Source organism: Papio anubis, chromosome X (genome assembly GCF_008728515.1).
Source record: "Papio anubis isolate 15944 chromosome X, Panubis1.0, whole genome shotgun sequence".
Taxonomy (NCBI): domain Eukaryota; kingdom Metazoa; phylum Chordata; class Mammalia; order Primates; family Cercopithecidae; genus Papio; species Papio anubis.
Window position 1 is genome coordinate 96,899,873 of NC_044996.1, and position 24,246 is coordinate 96,924,118.

Genomic DNA, 24,246 nt, shown 5'->3' on the forward strand with positions numbered 1-24,246 from the left:
TCCAGCTTCCAAACCTTTATCCATGCTGTGCCCCCTTCCTCACTCACTCCTATTCGCCTCTGAGCAGTGAAGAAGAAGCCTACTGTATATTTCCTACTTTTATTTGACAATAACAAATTGTATATAAAAAGGAAGAAGGAAGGCGAGGAGGCCCTGGATCTCCCCCTCTCTGTTTCCCCAAGCATCCCCCACCCCTAGGCCCCAACAGGGACCACCCCCTTCCCGCCTTGTGGTGGGGTGGGGATTGACAGGCATGGAAATGGTGTGATTTGTGTGTGTGTGTGTGTGTGTGTGTTGAGGTGTTGGGGGTCAAGGATGGAGGGGGTCAGGGAGTAGAGAGAGGGCCTTCCCTCATCCCCCATCAGTGGCACCCTGAAAGGGGTCTTAAGAGGGTTATGAGGGTCCACAGATGTGCCTCAGCCTATGAGACGGTAGAAGATCCAGCATCCAAAAGTGACCCAGTGACTGGCCCAGCTGAGCTCTGACCACTTGTGGACAGTGTATGCCATGCCATAGCCCTGTGGGAGAGAAAGAGGTGATGGTCCCACTTAACAAGGACAAAGAAGTTCTCAGGAAAACCCATCCTTTGCCCAAGGACATTTCTGTGACTGCTCTAGGTGAGGCCCCACAGAAGGGCCTAGGTACATATGAAAGGTGACCAGATATAGTTTTTGTCTTCTTCTTTAAAAATCATTTTAAAAACAAAGTGATCCCATTCTCTGACCTGTTATCTCCCTAATATATAAAGAGCTCCTAAAAATCAATTTTTTGGAAAGAAAAATTGCCAGAGAAGGTGAAATAATAGGTCATTCCAGTAAAGGAAAAACAAATGGCTCTTAAACATATGAAAAGATGCTCAGCCTCATTCATAATCTTCCTCATTTTATTTAGTTTCTTTTTGAGACAGGGTCTCATTCTGTCACCCAGGCTGGAGTACAGTGGCACGATCTCAGCTCACTGCAACCTCTACCTCCCGGGTTGAAGCGATTCTCCTGCCTTAGCCTCCTGAGTAGCTGGGATTACAGATGCTGCACCACCATGCCCAGCTAATTTTTGTACTTTTAGTAGAGATGGGGTTTCACCATGTTGTTCAGGCTGGTCTCGAACTCCTGACCTCAAGTGATCTGCCCGCCTGGGCGTCCCAAAGTGCTGGGATTACAGGCATGAGCCACCCCGCCCGGCCATCTTCTTTATTGAAGTGGCAAACATATCCAGGAAGCTTGAGAGGCACTCTGTACTGGTGGGGCAGCAGGCACGTTCAGGCATTGCTGGTGGGAGAGCACAAAAGTACTACTCCATTGAGACTATCAGGAACAGATCCTACAGATCTGTCTGCACCTGTGTGGATCCACGTGGGTACAGAGTTCCTGCTGCAGCATCACTTGCAATAGGAAAGGACTAGAAATCACCTGATGTTCACCAATAAGAGAAAAATTAAACTGTGTCACTTCCTCATAGTGGAAAAAATGAATGAGGACACTATATTCTGATGTGGAAGATTTTCAAAAATTGCAGAACAGTATCATTTGTGTGTTATCTTTAGGGTAAAAACTGGCAAGGGGGTAGAATTAAAATACATTTTTATATTTGTTTGATATGTTTAAATTTTGGAAAGATATTTTAATAAAAGGATAAAAGTGGGCTTGGTGCGGTGGCTCATGCCTGTAATCCCAGCACTTTGGGAGGTCAAGGCGGGTGGATTACCTGAGGTCAGGAGTTTGAGACCAGCCTGGCCAACATGGTGAAACCCCGTCTCACCATGTAACCTGTAAGAGGGTAGCGGGCAGAGGGTAGGAGTAAGTCTTTTCTCTGAATATCTTGAATACTGTTTGGTTTTTGAACCATGTGATAGGCATTCACTATTTAAAAATATTTTAATGAAAACAAAACAAAAACTTTATTTAAAAAGAAGCAAAAAGCCAGGTGTGGTGTCATGCATCTCTAGTCCCAGCTACCTGGGAGGCTGAGATGGGTGGATTGCTCGAGTCTGGGAGTTTGAGGCTGCAGTGAGCTATAATTGTGCCACTGCACTTCAGCCTGGGTGCCTGAGTGACAGAGTGAGACCATGTCTCAAAAAAAAAAAAAAAAAAAAAAAAAAGCAAATCCCAGATTTTGCACACTTAACCTGAATTAAAAACTTTTTTAATGTCAAAAAACATGAAGTTTTGTTTTCAACTGAAACCTAACTAAAGGAGAAGCAAAAACCTGGATTCTGCAAGAGCCATATGAATAAATGTTATTTTTAAATCGTTTTTAATTTAAAAAGGAGTAAAATCTGGAATTTGCATACTCAACATGAACAAAAATAGTGCATACATTTTAATGAAAAATTTTTAAAGTGCAGAATCCAGGGTTTGTACACTCAACCTAAGTAAAATAAAATACATATTTTTTGGCCGGGCGCGGTGGCTCACGCCTGTAATCCCCGCACTTTGGGAGGCTGAGGCGGGCAGATCACCTGAGGCCAGGAGTTCAAGACCAGCCTGGCCAACATGACAAAATCCCGTCTCTATTAAAAGTACAAAAATTAGCCCAGCATGGTGGCACATGCCTGTAATCCCAGCTACTCAGGAGGCTGAGGCAGGAGAATTGCTTGAACCCAGGAGGTGGAGGTTGCAGTGAGCCGAGATCGCACCATTGCACTCCAGCCTGGGCAACAAGAGCAAGACTCCATCTAAAATAATAATAATAATAATAATATATATATATATATTAATTAAATAAAACAAGGTGCTCATGCCTGTTATCCTAACACTTTGGGAGATTGAGGCAGGGGGATTGCTTGAGCCTAGGAGTTCAAGACCAGCCTGGGCAACATAGGGAGACACTGTCTCCACAAAAAAATTTAAAAAACATTAACCAGGCTTAGTGTCATGCACCTGTAGTCCCAGCTACTCAGGAGGTTGAGGCAGAAGGATGGCTTGAGCCCAGGAATGTGAGGCTGCAGTGGGCTGTGATCACGCCACTGCACTTTAGCCTGGTGACAAACCTTGTCTCAAAAAAAATAAAAATTAAATAAGAAGTCTTGCAAATTCTACCTAAACGATAATGAAGTGAAATAATTAACACAAGTAAAACCTGGATTTTCCACTCCATTTCTATAAAATGAATTTTTTTTTTTTGAGACAGAGTCTTGCTCTGTTGCCCAGGCTGGAGTGCAGTGGCATGGGCTCACTGCAACCTCCGCCTCCTGGGTTCAAGTGATTATCCTGCCTCAGCCTCCCGAGTACCTGGAATTACAGGTGCGCACCATCACGCCTGGCTAATTTTTTACATTTTTGGTAGAGACAGGGTTTCAAAGGGTTGGCCAGGCTGATCTTGAACTCCTGACCTCAAGTAATCCGTCTGCCACGGCCTCCCAAAGTGCTGGGATTACAGGCGTGAGCCACCATGCCCAGCCTAAAAGTAATTTTATAAGTAAAATAAATAAACATATTTTGCATACTTCATCCAAATAAAAGACCTAATAGTGTGACTCAAGCAGAGGGACTATGGGAAAGGACCAAGGAGCACTGGCTGCCCAGGCGAAGCAGCACAGTCTGAGGAGCTCAGGCCTCAGCTTCCCAGCCTTTGTCCTCATGGTTTCCCCCTGCCAGGTAGCGCCACCCTTGGTTAACCACACAGCCCAGGGCCCCACCTCACCTGCTCCTCTGTGGTGTCGTCCACATCGACATCAAACAGGGAGCCCAGGTAGGCCAGGTGGAAGATGGCCAGGGCTCCAAAGAGCAAATTTAAGGCTCGCACCCCCAGGCCCTGTGGGGGACAGATGGATATATTTGGCAACTGGACCTACTCACTGTGTCCCACCTCCTCCTTCGTGGGGGAGCCCAAGGGACACACAGGGCACAATGGGTTCCAGGACTGAGAATGCCCAGGGTACCCCCTGAGATAGGGAAGAGATGGTTCAGGGAGCCTCCTATGGGAGTACAGAGGCATCCAAGGATGAGGGTACTGTTCACAGTGAGGGCATCCTGGGTTGGGGAGCTTCGAGTCTCCAGGCAGAGGAGGAAGAGTGGCAGGGCTTTGAGTCGGGGCTTTATAGTAATGAACGGGAGTCGGGTGGGAGACAAATATGAGGTTGTCTGTACTTCTTATTGCAAACAGAATGAAAAACACAAAACCAAACCAAACCAAATCCCTACCATGACCTAGCGGGCCCATGCCTCCCACCCATCTCCCCTCCCCACCCTACCTCTGCTCAAGCCACACTGGCTGCCTTGCTATTCCTCAAAGATTCCAGGCCCTCTCCTACCTCAGGGCCTTTCCACTGGGTGTCCCTCTGCCTGGAACGTTTCCCTCTCTCACCTCCTTCGGTTAAAGGCCTCAAACGTCACCTCACCAGGGAGGCTTCTCTGACCTCCCTATTTCAAATGGAAATCACCCCCATAAAGGAATCACCTTTTCCTTACGCATTTTCTCCTTAGCACTACTTGCAATCTGACACACTATTATTAGACTTTACTGACTCATTTTTTATCTACTGTCTGCCGGGTTAAAATGCTTGTCCCATAGTGCTGGGACTTCGGTCTGTTTCGTTCACCATGTCTCCAGCACCTAGAGCACCAACAGGCACTCAACGGATGTTCATTGGGGGAAACAAATGCCAGGTGTGTATACAGCAGATGCTCGATAAATGCCTGTTAGGGAAACAGATGCTAGCGAATAGAGGAGAGGTTATGGGGATGGCTCAGGCACCAAAAGAAGAAGTTGGGCACCCTGAGACAGATACAAGGTAGAGACAGAAGGAACATTTTTGACGGGGAGTGTTGGGCACAAGGTTGCCCAGGCTGAACCCTCACCAAGCGATGCTGGTGTGAACAGTCTGGCGGGCACCGCTTTGACAAGACACAGGCACTGAGGATCCGAGCCAGGCGCTTCCGGAGGACTGGGGCAGTGGGGAGAGGTAAGGGGGTCAGGTTAGCCTCAGGGGAGGCTGGCTCCAGCCCCCGACCAACCTTCTATCCATCGGCTGGGCTGGGCCCTGCACTCACCATGCTCCACGTAAGTGATAAAAGCCAGGGATAGCAGGACCGCAGCCAGGTGGAAGCTGAAGCCCTGGGGGAGTGCAGGGGACAATGGAATGAGTGAGGAAGAGGCCCTGCCACCCGCCCCCACCCAGCTTCCACCCTGATCCTGCTCCACCCTGCTCACATGTAGGAGGGCGCTGGCTGCATAGGTGACCAGGACAGCTGAGAAGGTCCCCAGGCGGAGAGCATTCTTGAAAACATCTGGAGGGGAAGAGATGTGGGACAAAATTCTCCTGAGAGTCCCCCAGCCCCTCCTGGAAGGCCATCGGCAGGATGAGAATACCCACAACCTGTTGGAGCCCCCAGGATAAAGTCCTTAGATGGCCTCAAACTTCACATGCCCGAAGCCCAGCTCCTGATCTTCCCCCGAGCCTGCTCCTCCCAGTCTCATCAAGTTCAGTCAATGTCAACTCCACCCTTCCAGTTCCTCAGGGCAAAAACCTGGGAATTACCCTTCATTTGCCCTCCCCAAACTCCCACATCCAAATTCAGCAAATCGTGTGAGTTCCACCTTCAGAATATGCCAGAATCTGAGCTCTCCTCTCCACATCCACTGCCGCCACCACCATCACTGGCCTGGTGATGGCAGTGGCCTCCTCACTGCTGCATCCTTGCCCCCTCCCCTCAGTCTGTCCTCACAGCAGCCAGAGGGATCCTGTTGCAACCTGAGTCAGCCCAAGGCCCTCCTCAGCTTGGAGCCCTGCCGTGGCGCTCATCTCTCTCAAAGAAAAAGCCAAAGTCCTCTCCGTGGCCCACGAGACCCTCCAGGCCCTCCCTGACCTCATTGCCTGCCACTGGCCCCTGGCTCACTCTGCTCCTGCCCCGGCTGGCTTTCTTGCTGTTCCCCATGCACCAAGCAAGTTCCCACCTCAGGACCTTTGCACCTGCTGTTCCCGCATCTGCTACATTCCTCCCCCATATATCTGCACTCCCTGCTCCCTCACCTGCCTTGCGTCTTTGCTCCAATGTCACCTCCTCGGGGAGACTTGCCCTGGCTAATTTTTTACAATTGCAATACCCCACCCTCCCCACTCCTATCTCCTGCCAGCACTCCTGGATCACCTTTACCTGCTTTATCTTTTTTTTTTTTTTTACCATAGCACTTATCAACACCTGAGCTATTATGTATTTTTTTCTCTTATGTATCATCTGCCCCCCAGGAGAACTGCAGCTCCACAAGGGTAGGGATTTGGGGTGCCTAGCACACGGAAGGTGCTCAGTAAATGTTGTATGAATGTATGAAAGGGCCTGGATTACCAACATAGCTGGAGTGGTGACTTGGTGACTCACAGTTATTTAGCCAATAAGACATAGGCAGGTTCCAGCTTGTGACAACTTCCACCATTGACCGAGGCAGCTCCACATTCAGTGGCTTAGACACCGTCAGGTCCCTGTTGGCAGAAGAGATATGCACATCCATTTGGGATCTCAACTCATCTGACCACCACACTTCTGTCTTGGCTGTTCCCTCCCTGGGAGCACCCGCCCTCCTCCCTGCAGCTCCTCTAGGCAGCACCCTGTGGGAGAGGGGGTCCCCAAGCCCTCCCACCATTCCAGGTGATCCTTCTCCTCGGTAAAGCCAGCCCCCGCCAACGTGGCTGTGGCCTCGGACAGAAAGCCCACAAAATAGTTGCTGAAGTGGAAGGAGACAGCACTCTCGTAGGCTCGCAGCCACCTGGGGAGAAAGGGGCAGGGGTGAGAGGCATCACGTTCAGGTCCCAACATGATACCCCACCACATGTCAGCATCCTGGGCCCCGCTCTGTAGACTCACCTTACCATGGTGCCCCTAGGGCCCCCAGGGGTCAGGAAGGCAGCAGAGAAGAAAGAAAAGAGAGTCAGAGAGGCCCTGGAGGCTGGTCTGAATTGTTCAGACAAGACAGACGAAATGTAACCGCAAAAAAGGTGACCTATGATAGTCACACACAGACATCCACCCTCAGGCAGTTAGTCTTATGTGGCTCAAACGGATGCATGAGCTGTCCTATAATATGGCATGTCTTATAATATGTCCTATAATGTGGCAGGCTCACATGGCCAGACGGCCAAAGCCAGCCACCATCAGAGGCCCGACTTCACAGACCTGCACCCTCTAACAGCCAGACACAAATATCAGACTCCCAGCCTTGCAGTGCTCTAACCTGACTCAGTGACCGTAGGACAGCCAAAAATCCCTGAGCGGGGCACAGAGAACATCAAACACCCTGCTATGCACACACACACCCCCCCTACTAGTTGCAATCAGACATGGTCAAAAACAGGCAGCATCTTGCGTTGGAAAAAGTATAGGTTCTGAAGTTAGGCCTGGGATTCATGCCTGGCTGCTTAGCTGGGTGACACTGGTCAAGTCACTTGACCTTTTGGAGACTCATTTGGCATTAGACCTAAACAGCAGTCAGGGAGTGGGGCAGGGGCCATACAACCAAAGAGCCCAATCAAACCCTATATTCAAACCAGAGGCAGTCAGTCCTGTAGGCAGGCACAGACCAGAGTTGGGTACAACCCCTCAGCTAGACAACACCAAGCCATCAGGCAAGGCAGACACACAGGCAGAGGTAGCCCATGAACTCCACAGACAGGCATATGACAAGCCACAGTCAGATCCACTCCTGGCCAAAGCTACAAAAAATCAGAATCATCAACACAGATTTATCTTATCCAATGACAGCCACGCACCCTATCATTGACGGCACAGCCAGACAGCCACTCACAGGCTTACATTCTGGGGGTCAGTGGCCAATAGACAAACAACCCATACATATCCCTAGCCAGAGTCACTGACAGGTTAAAGTCACCCAACAAACACACACTTGTCACTCTCCATGACAGTTATGTGACTCGCTTCTAACAGCGAGACAGCTGAACAGATGGACAGCTAGACACATAGTATGTGTTGGAGTGTCAGTCATACAGAGTCACAGAGCCAAGCTTGGTCAGCCAGCCAGCCAGCCACAGTCTCTGTCTAGTCATGGAGTTGACGGTCAGACACACTTGGACACACAGAACCCATTGGTCATGGGCTCTGCCCCCACTCACGTCAGCCCCATTCCACGCGCCCTCACACCTGCCCTCATTTACCTGGCTTTGCGTTTCTTGCTGTAGTAACAGAAGACAGAAAGAAGCATTAAGAGACAGGCTCAGAACTGGGGAAACCGTGGGTCCCTACCCAACCCCCTCATTGCTGGGCAGGGGCCTCAAAGGCTGTGCTCACTTGCGAAGGAGGCGGTCACCATCGAAGGGGATGAAGTACGGGAAGAGGTAGGGGCCCACGCAAGTGGACAGCACAAGGCACAGCAGGGCCAGTGCCAGGCTCCGGGCCACCTTCTGCAGCCATCGGCAGCTCTGTAGGGATCAAGGCTCCATGAGTGCTGCCCCAGGGTGGCTCCCACAGTCCCTGCCCACCCATCCACTCAGGACCTCACCAGTGGGCGGCCTTGGACAGCTTGTAGGTAGCTGTGGAAGGATATCCAGGGCCCGAACACGATGGTGCCCACGAAGTAGAGGTAGCCCATGAACTCCACCGGCGAGGGCACCGCACCCACCTCGCCCCGGTCCAGGTCAAAACCCAGAGACACTGCTTTCATGGCCACAATCATCTGGGCCCCTATGTATGGTGCCCATGGTCAAGTGGATGGGCAGAGAGCAGATCAGCATGGCAGGGAGCAGGTGCATCAGGTGAGATGTGGTAGGAAAAGGGGGCACAAGGATGGATAGGTGGGCATGGGACAGATAGGCAGGTGGGCAAGGAAGCCCAGGACAGATAGATGCCCTTACTCCAGAGAGTCAGGCACGTACATGACATGAGACAGACAGACAGACTTCGGGAAAATGCACAGTGGAAAGAGACACGGACCCGAGGGTAATGTGAGGTCTACATGTGCAGTGGGGTGGGCAGGTAAAAGCAGGGGAGGAAAGGCACAGGGTGGGGGCAGTTAGGAGACACGGAGTGGGGCAGGGGGGTTGGGCAGGTGAGAGGAGCAGGGGCAGGGCTACCTACCTCGCATCTTGTGCCATGTCACGGTGTCTACCATGTGCATCTCACTGAGGAAAAAGGTGCTGGTCTTGGTCCCATGACACTCATGGCCTCTGAGACCACGGGGGACGGGGGAAGGGGGGACCAAGGTGCCCAGAGGGTTCTGCCTCCTCCTATCCTACAACAGTCTCATGGCAGAAAAATTCTCCCAGGCTTCCTCCTCCAGGGGGAGCCCATGCCCAACCTGTCCCTTACAGTCCTGTGAAAGGACAAATCTCCCAGATTCCCTTCTCCAGGGACACTCCACACCTTCCCTGTTCTGTTTCTCCTCATAGGCAAATGATTCTCCCAGACTCCCTTGTTTCTCCAGGGAATCTCACCACCTTCCCTGTCTTGGACAACTTCATCAGGGGCCTGGGGACCCACCCACGCACTTCAGCCAACAGTGTGAGGATAAGGATGCACACTCATACCCCATGAGTAGGTAGATGAGGATGGTGACAGAGAGGAAGACGCCTCGATGGGAGGAATGTCGGCAGAGGAACAGCACGAGGTAGCACAGGAGGCTGAGCAGCACGACCCAAACCATGTGCAGCTGGAAGAAGTGGTAGAGGCTGAAGAACCCGCCTGCCACGGTGCTTGCATGCTTCAGGTAGGATGGCAACCCTTTGGGTGAAAGGGAGAAAGAAAGGGAGAGAAAGAACGAGAAAGAGAGAGAGAGGGAGTGGGAGGAAGGGAGGAAGGGAGGGAGGGAGGGAGGGAGGGAGGGAGGGAGAGAGGGAGAACAAGAAAGAGAAGGTTGGTGGGCTGGTAGGAAGGGGAGGATGACCTGGGCAGAGGGCGTAGCCAGGGCAAAGGCCTTCAGGCTGGAATGTAGTGGGATTGGAGGGGCCAAAGCAGGTGTTGGGGAGCTGGAGAGGGTGGCAGGGCCTGGGTTTAAAGAAAAGAAACATCTGTAAAGGGCATTTGGGGGACCCTGGAAGAAATTCAGATATCAATTTATATAGGATAACATTATTGTATCCAGATTCAATGTCTTGGGGGGTGATGGTGGAGGATGTGTTTGTGGGGGATGATGTCCTTGTTCTCAGGGGCCACACACTGAAGGATGTGAGGTACAGTGTCATGATGTCAGCAGGTTATTCAAGCAATTCAGGAAGATGATAGATAGATAGATGGATGGATAGATAGATAGATAGATAGATAGATAGATAGATAGATAGAGCCAGTTAATGTGGCAAGATGTTGACAGAGAATCTGGTGATGCATACGTGGGTGCTCATTGTACTATTTTTTCAACATTTCAGTAGCTTTGAAATATTTCAAAATAATAAACCTGGGAAAAAATAGAACATCCATTAAAAAAAAAAAAAGAAAAGAAAAAAGAAAGTGTAGAACCTTCGGATCTCAGATTTCCAGAAATCTCTGCCTCCTATAGGAATCTTGGGGACTTGGAATCTTTCATTAAGATACAGGCCTGCTATGACTGTGGAAACATTTCAGAATCCTAGAATCCAGAAAATGCATCATGCCCTGATTATAGAAATCCACAAACGCCAACATTTCAGAAGTCTAGAATGTGAGAATTTCAATTGTCAGAATCTCCAAACCCTGTAATCACGGTACTTTGGGATTCCATAACCCTGTGACATCAGCATGGCAATGTCTTATAACCTTGGGATGTAGACATTTCAGAATCCCAAGATCCAAGAATCTCACTTTCCGGAATCCCAGAACCCAGGAATACTGAAGGGCATGGCTTGGCATGGCAGGATGTGGCTTGGTGTGGCGTGGCATGGGGTGGCTGGCATAGCAGGATGCAGTATGGTGGAATGGGGTTTGGCCTGGTGGGATGTGGTGGGGCTGAACGTGTTGGGGCCCAGCTTGGACATGCTGGGGCCTGGCAGGATGTGGCAGGGTAAGGTGTGGCTCGATACGGATGAATGTGGGAGGTCTGATATGGCCTGGCATGGTGGCGCACCGTATGGCAGGCACTTACCGAGCCTCCAGAGGAGGCGGCAGGCGAGGCAGATGGCAAGGAGCAGCCAGATCTGGTCAAGGCCCTGCTGGGCAGTAGGCAGGAGACAGCCTTGCAGTAGCTGCTGGAAAAATTCCTGGCGGCTGAAGGTGGCCATTGCGGACCCCCACGGATGGATGGCCAGATGGATAGATCTGTCAAAGCAGGGACACAGAGGGAGCGGGTGTCCGTGGGGCAGACCTCGCTTAAGGGATGGACTCCGACACTCACATTTCAGCTTGGGGCTGCCCAACCCATGTAAAGGCACGTACTGGAGGACTGGGGGAGGGTGTGAGAAGTCAGGTACATCAGACTGAGCCACCAGCTGTGTGCATGTGAGTGTTCGGCATGCACACGCACAGCCTGTGACCTGGAGTGAATGAAGGACCTCTGTCTCTCCAATGCTGTGAACAGTCCAGTCCGATGGTGATGGGATGGCATACATTTCAGGCCCATATATCAAATGGGGCGGGCGACGGGAAGGGGAATCCCTGGTTTCCAAGGTAGAGTCGCTCTGAGTGGAGGGCAGAGAGGGGGATTCTGTGACACTTGGGGGCCGTGTGCATCTCTCCTTGTATGGATGCAGCGGCGCGGGGCGGGGGTTTGTCCTGTATCCTCCGCGCGCCTCATCTCATCCCCACCCGGCGAGAGGCCGCCAACAAAGTCCTGCCCAGGTCTGGGGACTGCAAGGAGGTGGTGGCAGAGGACATAGCCGGAGGGAGAGTCGGAAAGGTGATGGGGAGGGGGTCCTAGCGCTCGCGCTACAGATCCACCCGGGGAGGCCGGCTCAGGGATGGGAGCTGGGGAGCCGCGTGCGCACTACTGGCGACCTACCTGGCAGGAAAGAAGCCGTGGTCCTGGGGACCGAGGACGCGCTGCCGCCGCCGCTGCCTCCTCCGGGCAGCCTCCCCCGCAGGCCGCAAGGCCGGGACCAGCAGCGGCTCCCAGGGCGGCGCGGCGAGCGGGCCCTTTAAATCCCGGGGCGGCCCGGCCGCCGGCTCGGCCAATGGGAGAGCGGGAGGGGGGCGGGGACGGGGACGCGGAGGAGGGGAGCAGGAGGATTGAGGGGAGCCGGGCGCGGGGGGACGTCGGCGCGCAGGACGTTCACGCCCGCACCTTTCCGGCCTGTGGTGGTTCCAGCCCCAGACCGTTTGCATCTGGAGGATTTCTGGCCATCCAAGAACAAACTTCCGAATCTCCAAATTTCCAAGCCTTGGAAGTGAGAAGGGAAGGATGGGGGTGGGAGGAGGGAAGCCGTTGCACCCCGAAATAGTCACCCGCGCAAGTCCTCTAAATACCGTGGTGTCCCTGTTTCACAGATGGGAAAACAAACCGAGATCTCTCCTTCTCCAACCTTTGAAAGAACCGAAGTAACTCCCAACCCTCCCCACCTCCTGGGACCGGCCAGGAACATTTATAAGTAATGACTGTGTCACCTAGGAACACAAATTAGGCTCCTGTGCTTCCCCTGGGGACGAGCTGTGAGTACTTGGCCTGTCGTCGTTGAGAAGTGATTTGCATGCTTAATTCCCCAGCAGACTCTTTGCTTCCAAGGTGACCCCAGCGACTAGTAAATGTTCTCTGTGAACTAGAGGGAGGCTAGTATGGAGCACTTAAAAGGGGGGGCATTTATAAAGCTCTTAAGGGCCAGGCTTGGTGGCTCACTCCTATAATCCCAGCACTTTGGGAGGCCAAGGGTAGGAGGATAGCTTGAGGTCAGGAGTTCGAGACCAGCCTGGCCAACATGGTGAAACCCCGTCGCTACTAAAAATACAAAAATTAGCCTGGCGTAGTGGCGCACGCTTGTAATCCCAGCTACTCAGGAGGCTAAGGCAGGAGAATCGGGAGGCGGAGGTTGCAGTGAGCTGAGATCGCACCATTGTGGGTTACAAGAGCGAAACTCCGTCTCAAAATAAATAAATAAATAAAGACTGGGCGTGGTGGCTCACGCCTGTAACCCAGCACTTTGGGAGGCCGAGGTGGATGGATCACCTGAGGTCATGAGTTCGAGACCAGGCTGGCCAATATGGCGAAACACTGTCTCTACTAAAAATACAAAAAAATTAGCTGGGCGTGGTGGCAGGCACCTGTAATCCCAGCTACTCTGGAGGCTGAGGCAGAAGAACCGCTTAAACCCAGGAGGTGGAGGTTGCAGTGAGCTGAGATCATGCCATTGCACTCCAGCCTGGGCGACAAGAGCAAAACTCCTTCTCCAAAATAAACAAACAAGAGCGAAATTCCTTCTCTAAACAAACAAATAAATAAAGAAGAAAGCACTTACACTGGCCCCATCTGCATCTCTATCTGCACCAACACTAAAGATTTATGTATCACCCACCTTCTACCTACCCTACTGCTGCAATTTCTAGGCATTCCACTTTGTACCTAGGCTGATGAAGGGCCTATTTTTCCAAAAGAGCACTTACTGGGCACTTACTGCACTGCATGCTTAGCTGTGACATGGAAGGGAGAAGGAAGCCCAGGTCAAGCTGGACTCCACCCTGACCTGGGCAGCCAACTGAAACAGAATTTAATCAGATTAACAATGGCCTGTATGGAGCTGGGCAAGTCATGTTCACTCACCCGTCTCCAGTGTCCTTTTCAGTTAAACAAAAGAGTGGGGTTGGCAGTTTTTTGCTGGGAAACACCAATGGTAATTGAAGAGAAATGTATGTTTTCTCTCTATTCAACATGAAGTTAAGTGGAGTTCTAGCTCATAAATTAGTATTCATGTATTACAAACAAAAAATATTTAATATGGTAAGAATATGTATGTATAAGGAATAATAGCTTAGACCAGATACACAAATATCAATTCTTTTCCTTAACAGCAGAATACAGGACGTACATTTTATGAATTAAATTTCATTTTAATTTTTTTCTCAGTTGTCAAACCCACTCAAGTTGAGTCAACAATGACCCACAGCACCTACCAGAAATACTTCCCTCAAATGCAAGACCTGGCATTTAAAACTGGAAGATTCTTACCACATGTGCTCCTGGGCTTCGCGGACTTGATTGTTTCCATCTAGGCTTTTGACGTGTGTCACAAAGAAGTAGGATCTAGATGTTAGGATATATAATGAACATCTACAAATCAGTCAGAAGAGGACAAACAATACACTTGGCAATAGACATTGGGTACAAATAGGTAATTCACAGCAGAAGAAACTTGAGAGATGGTCAATATGTATAATATATGAAAAGATAACCCAATCTCTTTACTTCTCAGGGAAATGTAAAATTGAAACAACAGTGAGATATAATACCATTTTACATCTACCAGATGTTGTGCTTCATATTTTTATCACTGGAGCTTAGTAGAGGGTGGACACTCAACAAATGTCTGTGGTCGTTCTGGGTTGTGGATTCTGGGGTGTTTTAAATGAGCTCTCCATAATTAAAGAGATGCAAATTAACAACAATGATATACTATTTTTCACTTATGGGACTGATAAGAATGCCAAGCCTTATAATGATAACATATTTACTCTCTCTCTGTCTCTGTCCTTCTGGTTTTTTTCTCTCCATATATGTACAGATGTAATTTATATATATATATACACATATATATGTGTATATATATAAAATTTTTCTGAATGATACACAGTGATTTTTCCGAATTATTTGTTAGTGGTTGCAGATATGACACCCTTTTAACTAAATACTTCGGTATGAATTTCCTAAGAGCAAGGACTTTTTTTTTTTTTTTTTTTTTAAGCATTGCTACCAGCATAGTATGAGGTTTCCATTGCTCCACATCCTCACAAATACTTGTTATCTGACTTTTTGGTTCTAGCCACCCTGGTGGGCATGTCAATAGTGTCCTTGTATAAGAAAAGGGAATCATAGGGTCACGAAATACATTCTGTTATCAGGTTTTTTTAGTCTCCTCCAATGTGGAACAATGTCTCCATCTTCACTTAACTTTCATGATCTTGATGTTTTGGGAGAGCACAGACCAGTTCTTTGGAAGAATGTCCTTCAATTTGGTTTTATCTGATGTCTCCTCATGATTAGATTTGAAATCTGCATTTTTGACAGGAATTCCACAGAAGTGACGCTGTATTCTCAGCGTTATCAGGAGGCAGGAGGGTTCAGTTAGTCTCGAAATTGTTAGCATTGATCTTTTGGTTAAAGTGGTCTTCCAGTTTTCACCAGTATAAATTTACTATTTTTCCCTTTGTAATTCTTTTTTTTTTTTTTTTTGAGACAGGGTCTTGCCCTATCACCCAAGCTTGAGGGCATTGATACAATCATGGCTCACTGCATCTTCGAACTCCTGGGCTCATGTAATCTTCAAGGACTACAGGTGTGAGTCATCATGTCCGGCTAATTTTTAAATTTTTTGTGGAAACAGTCTCGCTATGTTGCCCAGGCTGGTCTTGGATTCCTGGGCTTAAGAAATCCTCCTGCATTGGCCTCCCAAAGTGCTGGGATTACAGGCATGATCCCCTTCTGTAATTAATAAGTAGCTTGTCGGGAGATACTTTGTAACTCTGCAATTTTTTAAAAATCAAACTTTTACTCACTAGATTGATTGTTAGGGTCACACTAGATCTTGAAGAAAAATTATGAGAGCTCAAGGTCAAGAAAGGAAGGGAGGGGGGTTCCAGGTCGCTCTCCTGACCTGGGCAAATCCATTGGTGGTTCTTGCCTGAAGCAATAACTACTCTGATGGTGGCCAAATAATGATTTTTCTTTTACACATATACCTGGGATTTTACTGTGAGGAAAAGCTTTATCTCTCTCTCTCTCTCTCTCTCTCTCTCTCTGGGACTTGTAAGATTCTTATTTTATGTTATTTTATTTATTTATTTATTTATTTATTGAAACGGAGTCTTGTTCTGTCACCTAGGCTGGAGCGCAGTGGCGCAATCTCCGCTCACTGCAACCTCCCCCTCCTGGGTTCAATGGATTCTCCTGTCTGAGCCTCCCGAGTAGCTGGGATTATAGGCACCCACCACCACACCTGGCTAATTTTTGTATTTTTAGTAGAGACGGGTTTCACCATGTTGGCCAGGCTGGTCTCGAACTCCTGACCTGAGGTGATCCGCCCGCCTCAGCCTCCCAAAGTGCTGGGATTACAGGCATGAGCCACTGTGCCCGGCCAGATTCTTATTTTGTTGATTGACTGATTGATTGTTAGGGTCTCACTGTGTTGCCCAGGCTGGAGGGCAGTGGCTCAATCATAACTCACTGCAGCCTACAACTCCTGGGCTCAAGTGATCCTCCTGCCTCAGCTTCCTGAGTAGCTGGGATTTTTAAAAATTCTTTTCTGGCCGGGCGCGGTGGCTCATGCCTGTAATCCCAGCACTTTGGGAGGCTGAGGTGGGTGGATGACCTGAGGTCAGGGGTTTGAGACCAGCCTGGCCAACATGGTGAAACCCCATCTCTACTAAAAATACAAAAAAATTAGCCAAGTGTGGTGGTGGGCGCCTTGTAATCCCAGCTACTCAGGAGGCTGAGGTAGAAGAATTGCTTGAATCCAGGAGGCAAAGATTGCAGTGAGCTGAGATCACCACTGCATTCCAGCCTGGGCAACAGAGCAAGACTCAGTCTCAAAAAAAGAAAATTCTTTTCTAGAGATGGGGTCTTGCTATGTTGCCCAGCCTGTTCCTGAACTCCTGGCCTCAAGCCATCCTGCCATATCACAGAGTGCTGGGATTACAAGTGTGAGCCACCATGCCTGGCCCCACACTAGATCTCGAAGAAAAATTATGAGAGCTCAAGGTCAAGAAAGGAAGGGAGGGGGGTTCCAGGTCGCTCTCCTGACCTGGGCAAATGCAGAGGGAAATTGAGAGATGGGAATGAGGTGCTCCTGGTGACAGGGTCTGTGAGGGTGCACACTCCAGGACACAGCAGCTGGACAGGGAAGATGAGGCTCCTTTAAGCTGAGACCTCAGTGCATGAGCCTTCTTGACGGTAGCCCCGGTGTGGGGGTTCCTTTATCCCTCACCTCAGCCTGGGATCTCACTGCCCCATTCTACAGAGAGAATGGCAGGGCAGGGAGAGAATGAGGCCATCCTTCAGAGATGAGCATGTGCGTATCTTGCCAGGTAGTTCTGTGGCCTGTGCAGGGAGAACACTGTTGTAGCCGAGGTGAGCTTGGGGACGGGTTCTATGTCTGCTGGACATACCTCACCTTGGGACCAGCAGCCACAGTTTCCAGTTCCTATCCAGCTGCTAGCTTATGATGGGATTTTGAAGAAGTCAATCTGTCTAGACTTCGGTTTCTCCATCTGTTTAATGGTATTACTGATGCTCTAGACTCAAGGCCACTTAAATAGGAGTCTGTGGACTAGGGGCATGCAGAGATGGAGTTCCAAAGAGTCCTCGAGCTTGCAGCGAACTCTAGGTGCTGTCAAAATCCTCCAGCCAAAACCCCCCAGGAACACATGGGTGGTTGAACAAGTTGGGTTTATTGTCCATTGCAACAAGGGAGGGTGTACACTGTGGGGAACCATGGGGCATCTCAGTAAAAGGGAGTTAGAACTTATTATAGGATTGGGGCTTGTGTTCAGTGATTTGGGGGGTGGTTTAAGGAAGCAGGGCTTTGCTCTGGATAGGAAGTGGGGCTAATTCTATGATTGGATATCACAATAAATTTTATCTAGAAGGAGGACAGACTAACTAAAGTGGAGGCTAAAGTTGTTATTGGCCAAAAAAAAAAAAAAAAAAAAAAAAAAAAGTGCATTATATAGCCAAGTCAGGGGATATTTAGTCATTTCTGTGGTGACATACTGATGACATACTGATCTTGTTTTTGTCTCGATCCATCACAGTCAGAGTGGCCTTGTCTGATACTGATGTTTTGTGAAATTGTCCATGTTGACAGGAGGGCACTAAGGCCTAGCCGTGGGTAGCAAGCCAGCTCTGGGATGTCAGGGGCTGCTTGTCTTTCTCAGCATATTCCTAGGGAGCGGGCTCTCAGCTTTCATCAGATTTTCTGGGAAATCTGGAATCTCACAGGGAATCAAATGTTTAGTCTCTAAAACCACTTGTAGCCAGACAGGTGCCGCCCATTTTACAGAAACTTCAACTGAGGCTCAGATGGGATAAGCAGCTCCTATGGCAATGTGAGGTCGTGTGTGTGTGTGTGTGTGTGTGTGTGTGTGTGTGTGTGTGTGGCGTAGGCAGCAGAGCCTGTGACAATGCTGAAATTAAATCACTCTGTAAAAAGCAGTCTTTGTGAAATTAAATCCCTCAGTCTTAAAACCAACACAGACTATTAGATGTCAGCAAGAAAGACTGGTTTCTTTTGCAAAGATCAGCTTTTCTTATTTGTGCTTTTTAAAAAGTCGTTTTTACAACCCCGATGAGGGGGAATTTGACATCTAACAAAAATGCATGTTTTTCTTCTGCACCAGCACTCCCACTTCCAGCAATTTACCCTGAAGATACTCCCCCAAACAGTGAAAATACAAATGCACAAGGTTATTTATTGTGGCATGGTTTATAATTGCAAAATATTGAAAACAATATCACTTCCTATACATAGGCAGTGGCTGAATAAACTGTGGTGCAGTCACACAATGGAGTCCTAAGCAACTGTAAAATGATTGAGGAAGACATCTATGAACTGAGGAGGAATGATTTCCAGGACATACTGCTTTTTGTTTGTTTGTTTGTTTGAAACAGAGTCTTGCTCTGTTGCCTAGGCTGGGTGCACTGGCATGATCTCAGCTCACTGCAACCTCCACTGCCTGGGTTCAAGTGATTTTCCTGGCTCAGCCTCCCAAGTAGCTGGGACTACAGGTGCACGCCACCACGCTGGGCTAATTTTTGTATTTTTGGTACAGATGGGGTTTCTCCATGTTGGCCAGGCTGGTCTTGAACTACTGACCTCAGGTGATCCTCCTGCCTCAGCCTCCCAAAGTGCTGGAATTACAAGCGTGAGCCACTGCACCCAGACAGGACATACCGTTTTTGTTTGTTTGTTTGTTTTTGGTTTTTGATGGAGTCTTGCTCTTGTTGCCCAGGCTGGAGTGCAATGATGCGATTTCAACTCACTGCAACCTCCGCCTCCTGGATTCAAGCGTTTCTCCTGCCTCAGCCTCCTGAGTAACTGGGATTACAGGCGCCCACCACAACGTCCAGCTAATTTTTGTATTTTTAGTAGAGACAGGGTTTCATCATGTTGGTCAGGCTGGTCTTGAGCTCCTGACCTCAGGTGATCCACCCGTCTCGGCCTCTCAAAGTGCTGGGATTACAGGCGTGAGCCACTGCTCCCGGCCAGGACATGCTGTTAAGTGGAAAAAGCAAAGTGCAAAAAAGTAAATATAGGATGCAAGCATTCATGTAAGAAACAAGATGATATAAGAAAACATACATGCATTTGTTTATCTTTACAAAAAGAAACATTGGAAGGATAAAGCAGAAACTATTGAGATTGGTTTCCTAGAGGGAATGGATGAGAGGGATAGAACGGAGAAGTTACAGTGACATTTCTCTGAGTAGACTTTTTGGCCTAGTTCTGACTTTTGAACCCATCTTGTTTCAAATACCTTAAAAATAAATAAAATTAACAAGGATAGGGGAAATTATTATTAGTGGGGATGTAAAATGGTACAACAGCTATGGAAAACAGTATGGAGTTCCGGCCAGGCCAGGTGGCTCATGCCTGTAATCCCAGCGCTTTGGGAGGCCAAGGTGGGCAGATCACTTGAGGTCAGGAATTCAAGACCAGCCTGGCCAAGATGGTGAAACCCCATCTCTACCAAAAATAAAAAAAATGGCCAGGTGTGATGGCACGAGCCTGTAATCCCAGCTACTGGGGAGGCTGAGGCATGAGAATCGCTTGCATCTGGGAGGCGGAAGTTGCAGTGAGCCGAAACTGCACCACTGTACTCCAGTAGTCTGGGCAACAGAGTGAGACTGTCTCAGAAAAAAAGAAAAAATTAACCAGGCACAGTGGCATGCACCTGTAGTCCCAGCTACTTGGGAGGCTCTAGCGGGAGGATTCCTTGAGCCTAGGAGTTCCAAGCAGCAGTGAGCTGTGATTGTGCCACTGCACTCCAACCTGAGTGACAGAGAAAGACCCTGTCTCTAAAATAAAATAAAGCAGAAAAAGATCCAGTTTGATATCACTTCCCAGGTCGGGGAGACCCTTCCTACCTCTTGCTTCTGGGATTCCCACACCCTGGGCAGACCCGTCTCCATAAACCTTATCACACAGAAGTGTCTGTCTCCCCACTAGGCAGTGCTGCATCTCTGTGCTGTCTGCGACCTCCAGCACCTGCACTAGGCTCAGCATCCAGACAATGTCTGGCAAGCGTTGACTACAGGACTCTGTCAACCAGTGAATAGCAGGGGTGACGAAGGGTTGGGTGCTGGCCTCTCCCTGCCTGGAGAGTGCTTGAAATGGGGCCACCATAGGACTTTTGGGTTTTGGGGGGGTGCTCCTCATCCTGCAGCCCTGTTGTCCTTGGTTTTCTTTCCTTTCTCTCTTTCTTTCTCTCTCTCTCTCTCTCTTTCTTTTTCTTTTCTTTTCTTTCTTCCTCGGAGTTTCGCTCGTTTCCCAGGCTGGAGTGTAATGGCACGATCTCGGCTCACTGCAACCTCTGCCTCCCAGGTCCAAGCGATTCTCCTGCCTCAGCCTCCCAAATAGCTGGGATTACAGGCATGCACCACCACGCCCGGCTAATTTTGTATTTTTAGTAGAGACGGGGGCTTCCTCCATGTTGGTCAGGCTGGTCTCAAACTCCTGACCTCAGGTGATTCACCTGTCTCAGCCTCCCAAAGTGCTGGGATTATAGGCATGAGCCACCGTGCCTGGCCGCTCTTGGTTTTCTACCCTACCTTACCTGCAAACTGCTGCCCTTCTTCCTTCTAGAGCCAGCTGAGGTCTCCCCACAGCTCCTGGCACCCCAGGGCCTCCTGGCATATATCATCCCCTGACCCGATTTCCTCTGGCACCCTAAGATCTGACTGCACTGCTCTCACACCAAGCTATCAAGGCTGAGGACTTTTCCTGACCAAGTCTGACACCTGGAAGGTTGGCAGTCCTGGGCAGAGGGATTGGTTCACTACTGAGCCCCATCTCCCCTGCCTGGGGTGTCATTCTTAGGCCACATCCTCAATTGTCCTCCTGGCTCTTACTCCCTGTGAAGGACAACATCATTTGACAGAGCTAACCGCACCCAGTGCTCCTGGCAGAGGCCTTGGGATGGTTTCTTAGCATAAAAATTCAGCTACACTCAGGAAAATTCAGAAGCTGCTGCCCTTGAAGAAATTCTTTTTTGTTTTGAGACAGAGTTTTGCTCCGTCGCCCAGGCTGGAGTGCAGTGGCACACAATCTCAGCTGACTGCAACTTTTGTCTCCCAGGTTCAAGCAATTCTCCTGCCTCCTGCCAAGCAGCTGGGATTAAAGGCACCCGCCACCAAGCATGATGAATTTTTGTAATTTTGTAGAGACGGGGTTTCACCATGTTGACCAGGCTGGTCTTGAACTCCTGACCTCAAGTAATCCACCTGCCTTGGCCTCCCAAAATGTGGGGATTACAGGCGTGAGCCACTGCGCCCGGGCCCCTTGAGGAAATTCTTAGAGTCACGACTGGAAGTGGCTTTGACCTTCTGGTCCTCTTCCCTCAGCAACGTGGCCATGCATCCTGCAAGCCCTTCAAGCGCTTCAGAGCCAGGTACATTGGGGTGCACATGCCTGATTCCCCTGACCACGTTGTTTCCCTGGTATGTGTTCCAAAAGCGTGCAGTGTGGACCAGAATTTATGCTTGGATCTGTACACCCAGCAGACATCTCAGCATCCCACTGTCCATCTGTCCATCCATCTCAGGGACAGTTTCTGTAAATGGTGTTCTTCCTGAGGTCTTTTTCTTTCTTTGAATTGCAGGCTGGGGGTTGGCACATGTGTCTCTTTGGGGCCTGGAGCAAGAGCGGGCTGGCTACCCCATGCCAGCTACTCCAGGCCTCTGACTACACTCTCTGGGTGCTGGCTCTTTTGCTCAAAAGCCATCCCTGGCACCCCGGGGCTAGAAATTAAAGCCCCTGCTCATCTTCCAAGTGCCAACTTCTTTTATTTTATTATTATTATTTTTGAGACAGTCTCACTTTGTTGCCTAGGCTGGAGTACAGCAGCATGATCTTGGCTCACTGCAACCTCCACCTCCCAGGTTCAAGTGATTCTCCTGTCTCAGCCTTCCGAGTAGCTAGGATTACAGGTGCCCGCCACCATGCCTGGCTAATTTTTGTATTTTTTGTAGAGATAGGGTTTCACCATGTTGGCCAGGCTGGTCTTGAACTCCTGACCTCAGGAGATCCGCCTGCCCCAGCCTCCCAAAGTGCTGGGATTACAGGCATGAATGAGCCACTGTGCCTGGCCCAAGTGCCAACTTCTGTCTCAGCCCTTCATCCACCCTGTGCTTCAACCACACTCGTTCTCTCTTACACCTCCCAGGGTTTACCTACGCCATTACCACTTCCAGGAATGTCCTTCCTCTTCCTCTTTCCTGGCAACGCCAACAGATCTGTCAGCACTTGGCTAAAATGTCAGGGTCATAATCAGATGCTCCCTGGGGTAACCACAGCATTGATCACAGAATCATGCAGTGAGATTTGCCTGTGGATGTCTCTCCAGTTGGACTGGGAGGGCTGAAAGAGCAGGAGGGGGTATGACTCATCTCCATGCTCTCAATGCATGGCACAAAGCTGGAGCCACAGCAGTGATCAGTTACGTGGGTGTGCGGATGGCTGGCTAGATAAACAGATGAATGAATAGGTGGGTAAGTGTGGGTGAATCATGGGTGGATGAATGGGTGCAAGGCTAAGTGAGTGGTTGAGTAGATGAACTGTGGGTATCTACAAGAAAGAGCGGGTCCATGACAATTCTAATGTTCTAACCTGCTCCGTCTGCTTCCCGATCCTCCTCTCTGACCCTCTCACACAGAACTCATCCTTTATGGTTGGATGAACTGACTTCCCTCTGCCAAGAAATCAGTGTTAGGAACAGACGCTCGATGAATATACACCTACACAACAGCTTTGCAGCAGAGCTGAACTGACAGGCTGATAGCTAGACAGACAGGTCCCTCAGAGGAGGGGAGCAGAAGAGCCGGGAGCTCAGATGCGCCTGGGAGGGCCATCTGCTCTGAATGGAGACAGAACATGGGAAGGAGGCTGCTGTCTCCTCCTGGGGCTGCCTTTGAGCTGCCTGGTCCATTGAGTACTTGGTACACTCCCTGACATCTCCCCATCCTTTTGCCACACGGCCCTGAATCTCACTAGAAGATTAAGTCACATCCAGCGAGGCTTTGCCTTCTTCAGGCAGACTCTGCTGCTTCTGGTAGTCGTTGACATTTTAGTATAAATTGCCTTTTAATCTGTCATGGGAGGCAGAATTTCTGAGTTTAGGAGTGATGGGGTAACTTTACAGCATAAAGCTGAGCACCTGAAAGTGGTAGGCAGAAAGGGACTAAGGCTGCCAGTGGTTTTACTTAAGGATTCAGTGGTGGCCTACTGTATTGGGCATGCATTCCCTTTGCCAACTCAGCACCTCTTTCCTCTTCTATGAAAGACCACCTTCTTTCTTTCTTTTTTTTTTTTTGAGATAGGGTCTCGTTCTGTCACCCAGGTTGGAGTGCAGTGGTGTGATCATGACTCACTGCAGCCTCTCACTCCTGGGCTCAAGAGATCAGCCTCCCAAGTAGCTAGGACTACAGGCATGCACCACCACACCAAGCTAGTTTTTGTATTTTTTGTAGAGACGGGGTTTCACTATGTTGTCTAGGCTGATTTTGAACTCCTGGCCTCAAGTGATCCTCCTGCCTCAGCCTCCCAATGTTCTCGGATTACACATGTGAACCATCATGTCTGACCTCCATTTTCTTTTTTTCTTTTTTGAGATGAAGTCTCACTCTGTCACCCAGGCTGGAGTGCAGTGGCACGATCTCGGCTCACCACAACCTCTGTCTCCGGTGTTCAGGTGATTCTCCTGCCTCAGTCTCCCATGTAGCTGGGATTACAGGCGCGTGCCACCACGCCTGGCTGATTCTGTATTTTTAGTAGGGACAGGGTTTCACCATGTTGGCCAGGCTGGTCTTGAACTCCTGACCTCGTGATTCACCCGCCTCAGCCTCCCAGAGTGCTGGGATTACAGGCGTGAGCCACCGCACCCGGCTTGACCTTCATTTTCTTTTGGCAACCCCCTTCCTCCTCACCTCACTCCAGTGCATGTTGTTCTTGTGGGGCTAACTCCTCCACCTCCCTGCTCCCAC

At 49.6% G+C, this 24,246-nt stretch overlaps 1 protein-coding gene and 1 long non-coding RNA gene across 10 annotated transcripts; one reads left to right on the top strand and one right to left on the bottom strand.

Moving 5' to 3' along the window:
* Window positions 1–80: 80 nt before the first annotated feature.
* PORCN (porcupine O-acyltransferase) lies at window positions 81–11,990 on the bottom strand. 9 transcript variants are annotated; one of them, XM_009197523.2, is made up of 16 exons: window positions 11,851–11,990; window positions 11,289–11,530; window positions 10,999–11,171; window positions 9,473–9,665; window positions 9,024–9,067; window positions 8,449–8,630; window positions 8,238–8,368; window positions 8,105–8,122; window positions 6,801–6,815; window positions 6,577–6,702; window positions 6,318–6,418; window positions 5,152–5,228; window positions 4,992–5,055; window positions 4,800–4,885; window positions 3,643–3,753; window positions 81–518 (listed from the first exon to the last, which is right to left on the bottom strand). In XM_009197523.2, the coding sequence occupies exons 2-16, from the start codon at window positions 11,459–11,461 to the stop codon at window positions 417–419; spliced, it is 1,596 nt and encodes a 531-aa protein (XP_009195787.1). In that variant the 5' UTR covers window positions 11,462–11,530; window positions 11,851–11,990; the 3' UTR covers window positions 81–416. The 9 variants fall into 9 exon arrangements, with proteins under 9 accessions (XP_009195787.1, XP_017809546.1, XP_003917717.1 ...); XM_017954057.2 differs by having other exon boundaries at window positions 10,999–11,530; XM_003917668.4 differs by lacking the exon at window positions 11,289–11,530 and having other exon boundaries at window positions 11,851–11,987.
* An 86-nt stretch (window positions 11,991–12,076) lies between these two features.
* On the top strand, window positions 12,077–14,441 carry LOC103880729. Its single transcript, XR_641917.4, has 3 exons — window positions 12,077–12,235; window positions 12,336–12,497; window positions 13,903–14,441. It is a non-coding gene; the product is annotated as an uncharacterized LOC103880729 (long non-coding RNA).
* The last annotated feature ends 9,805 nt before the right edge of the window (window positions 14,442–24,246 follow it).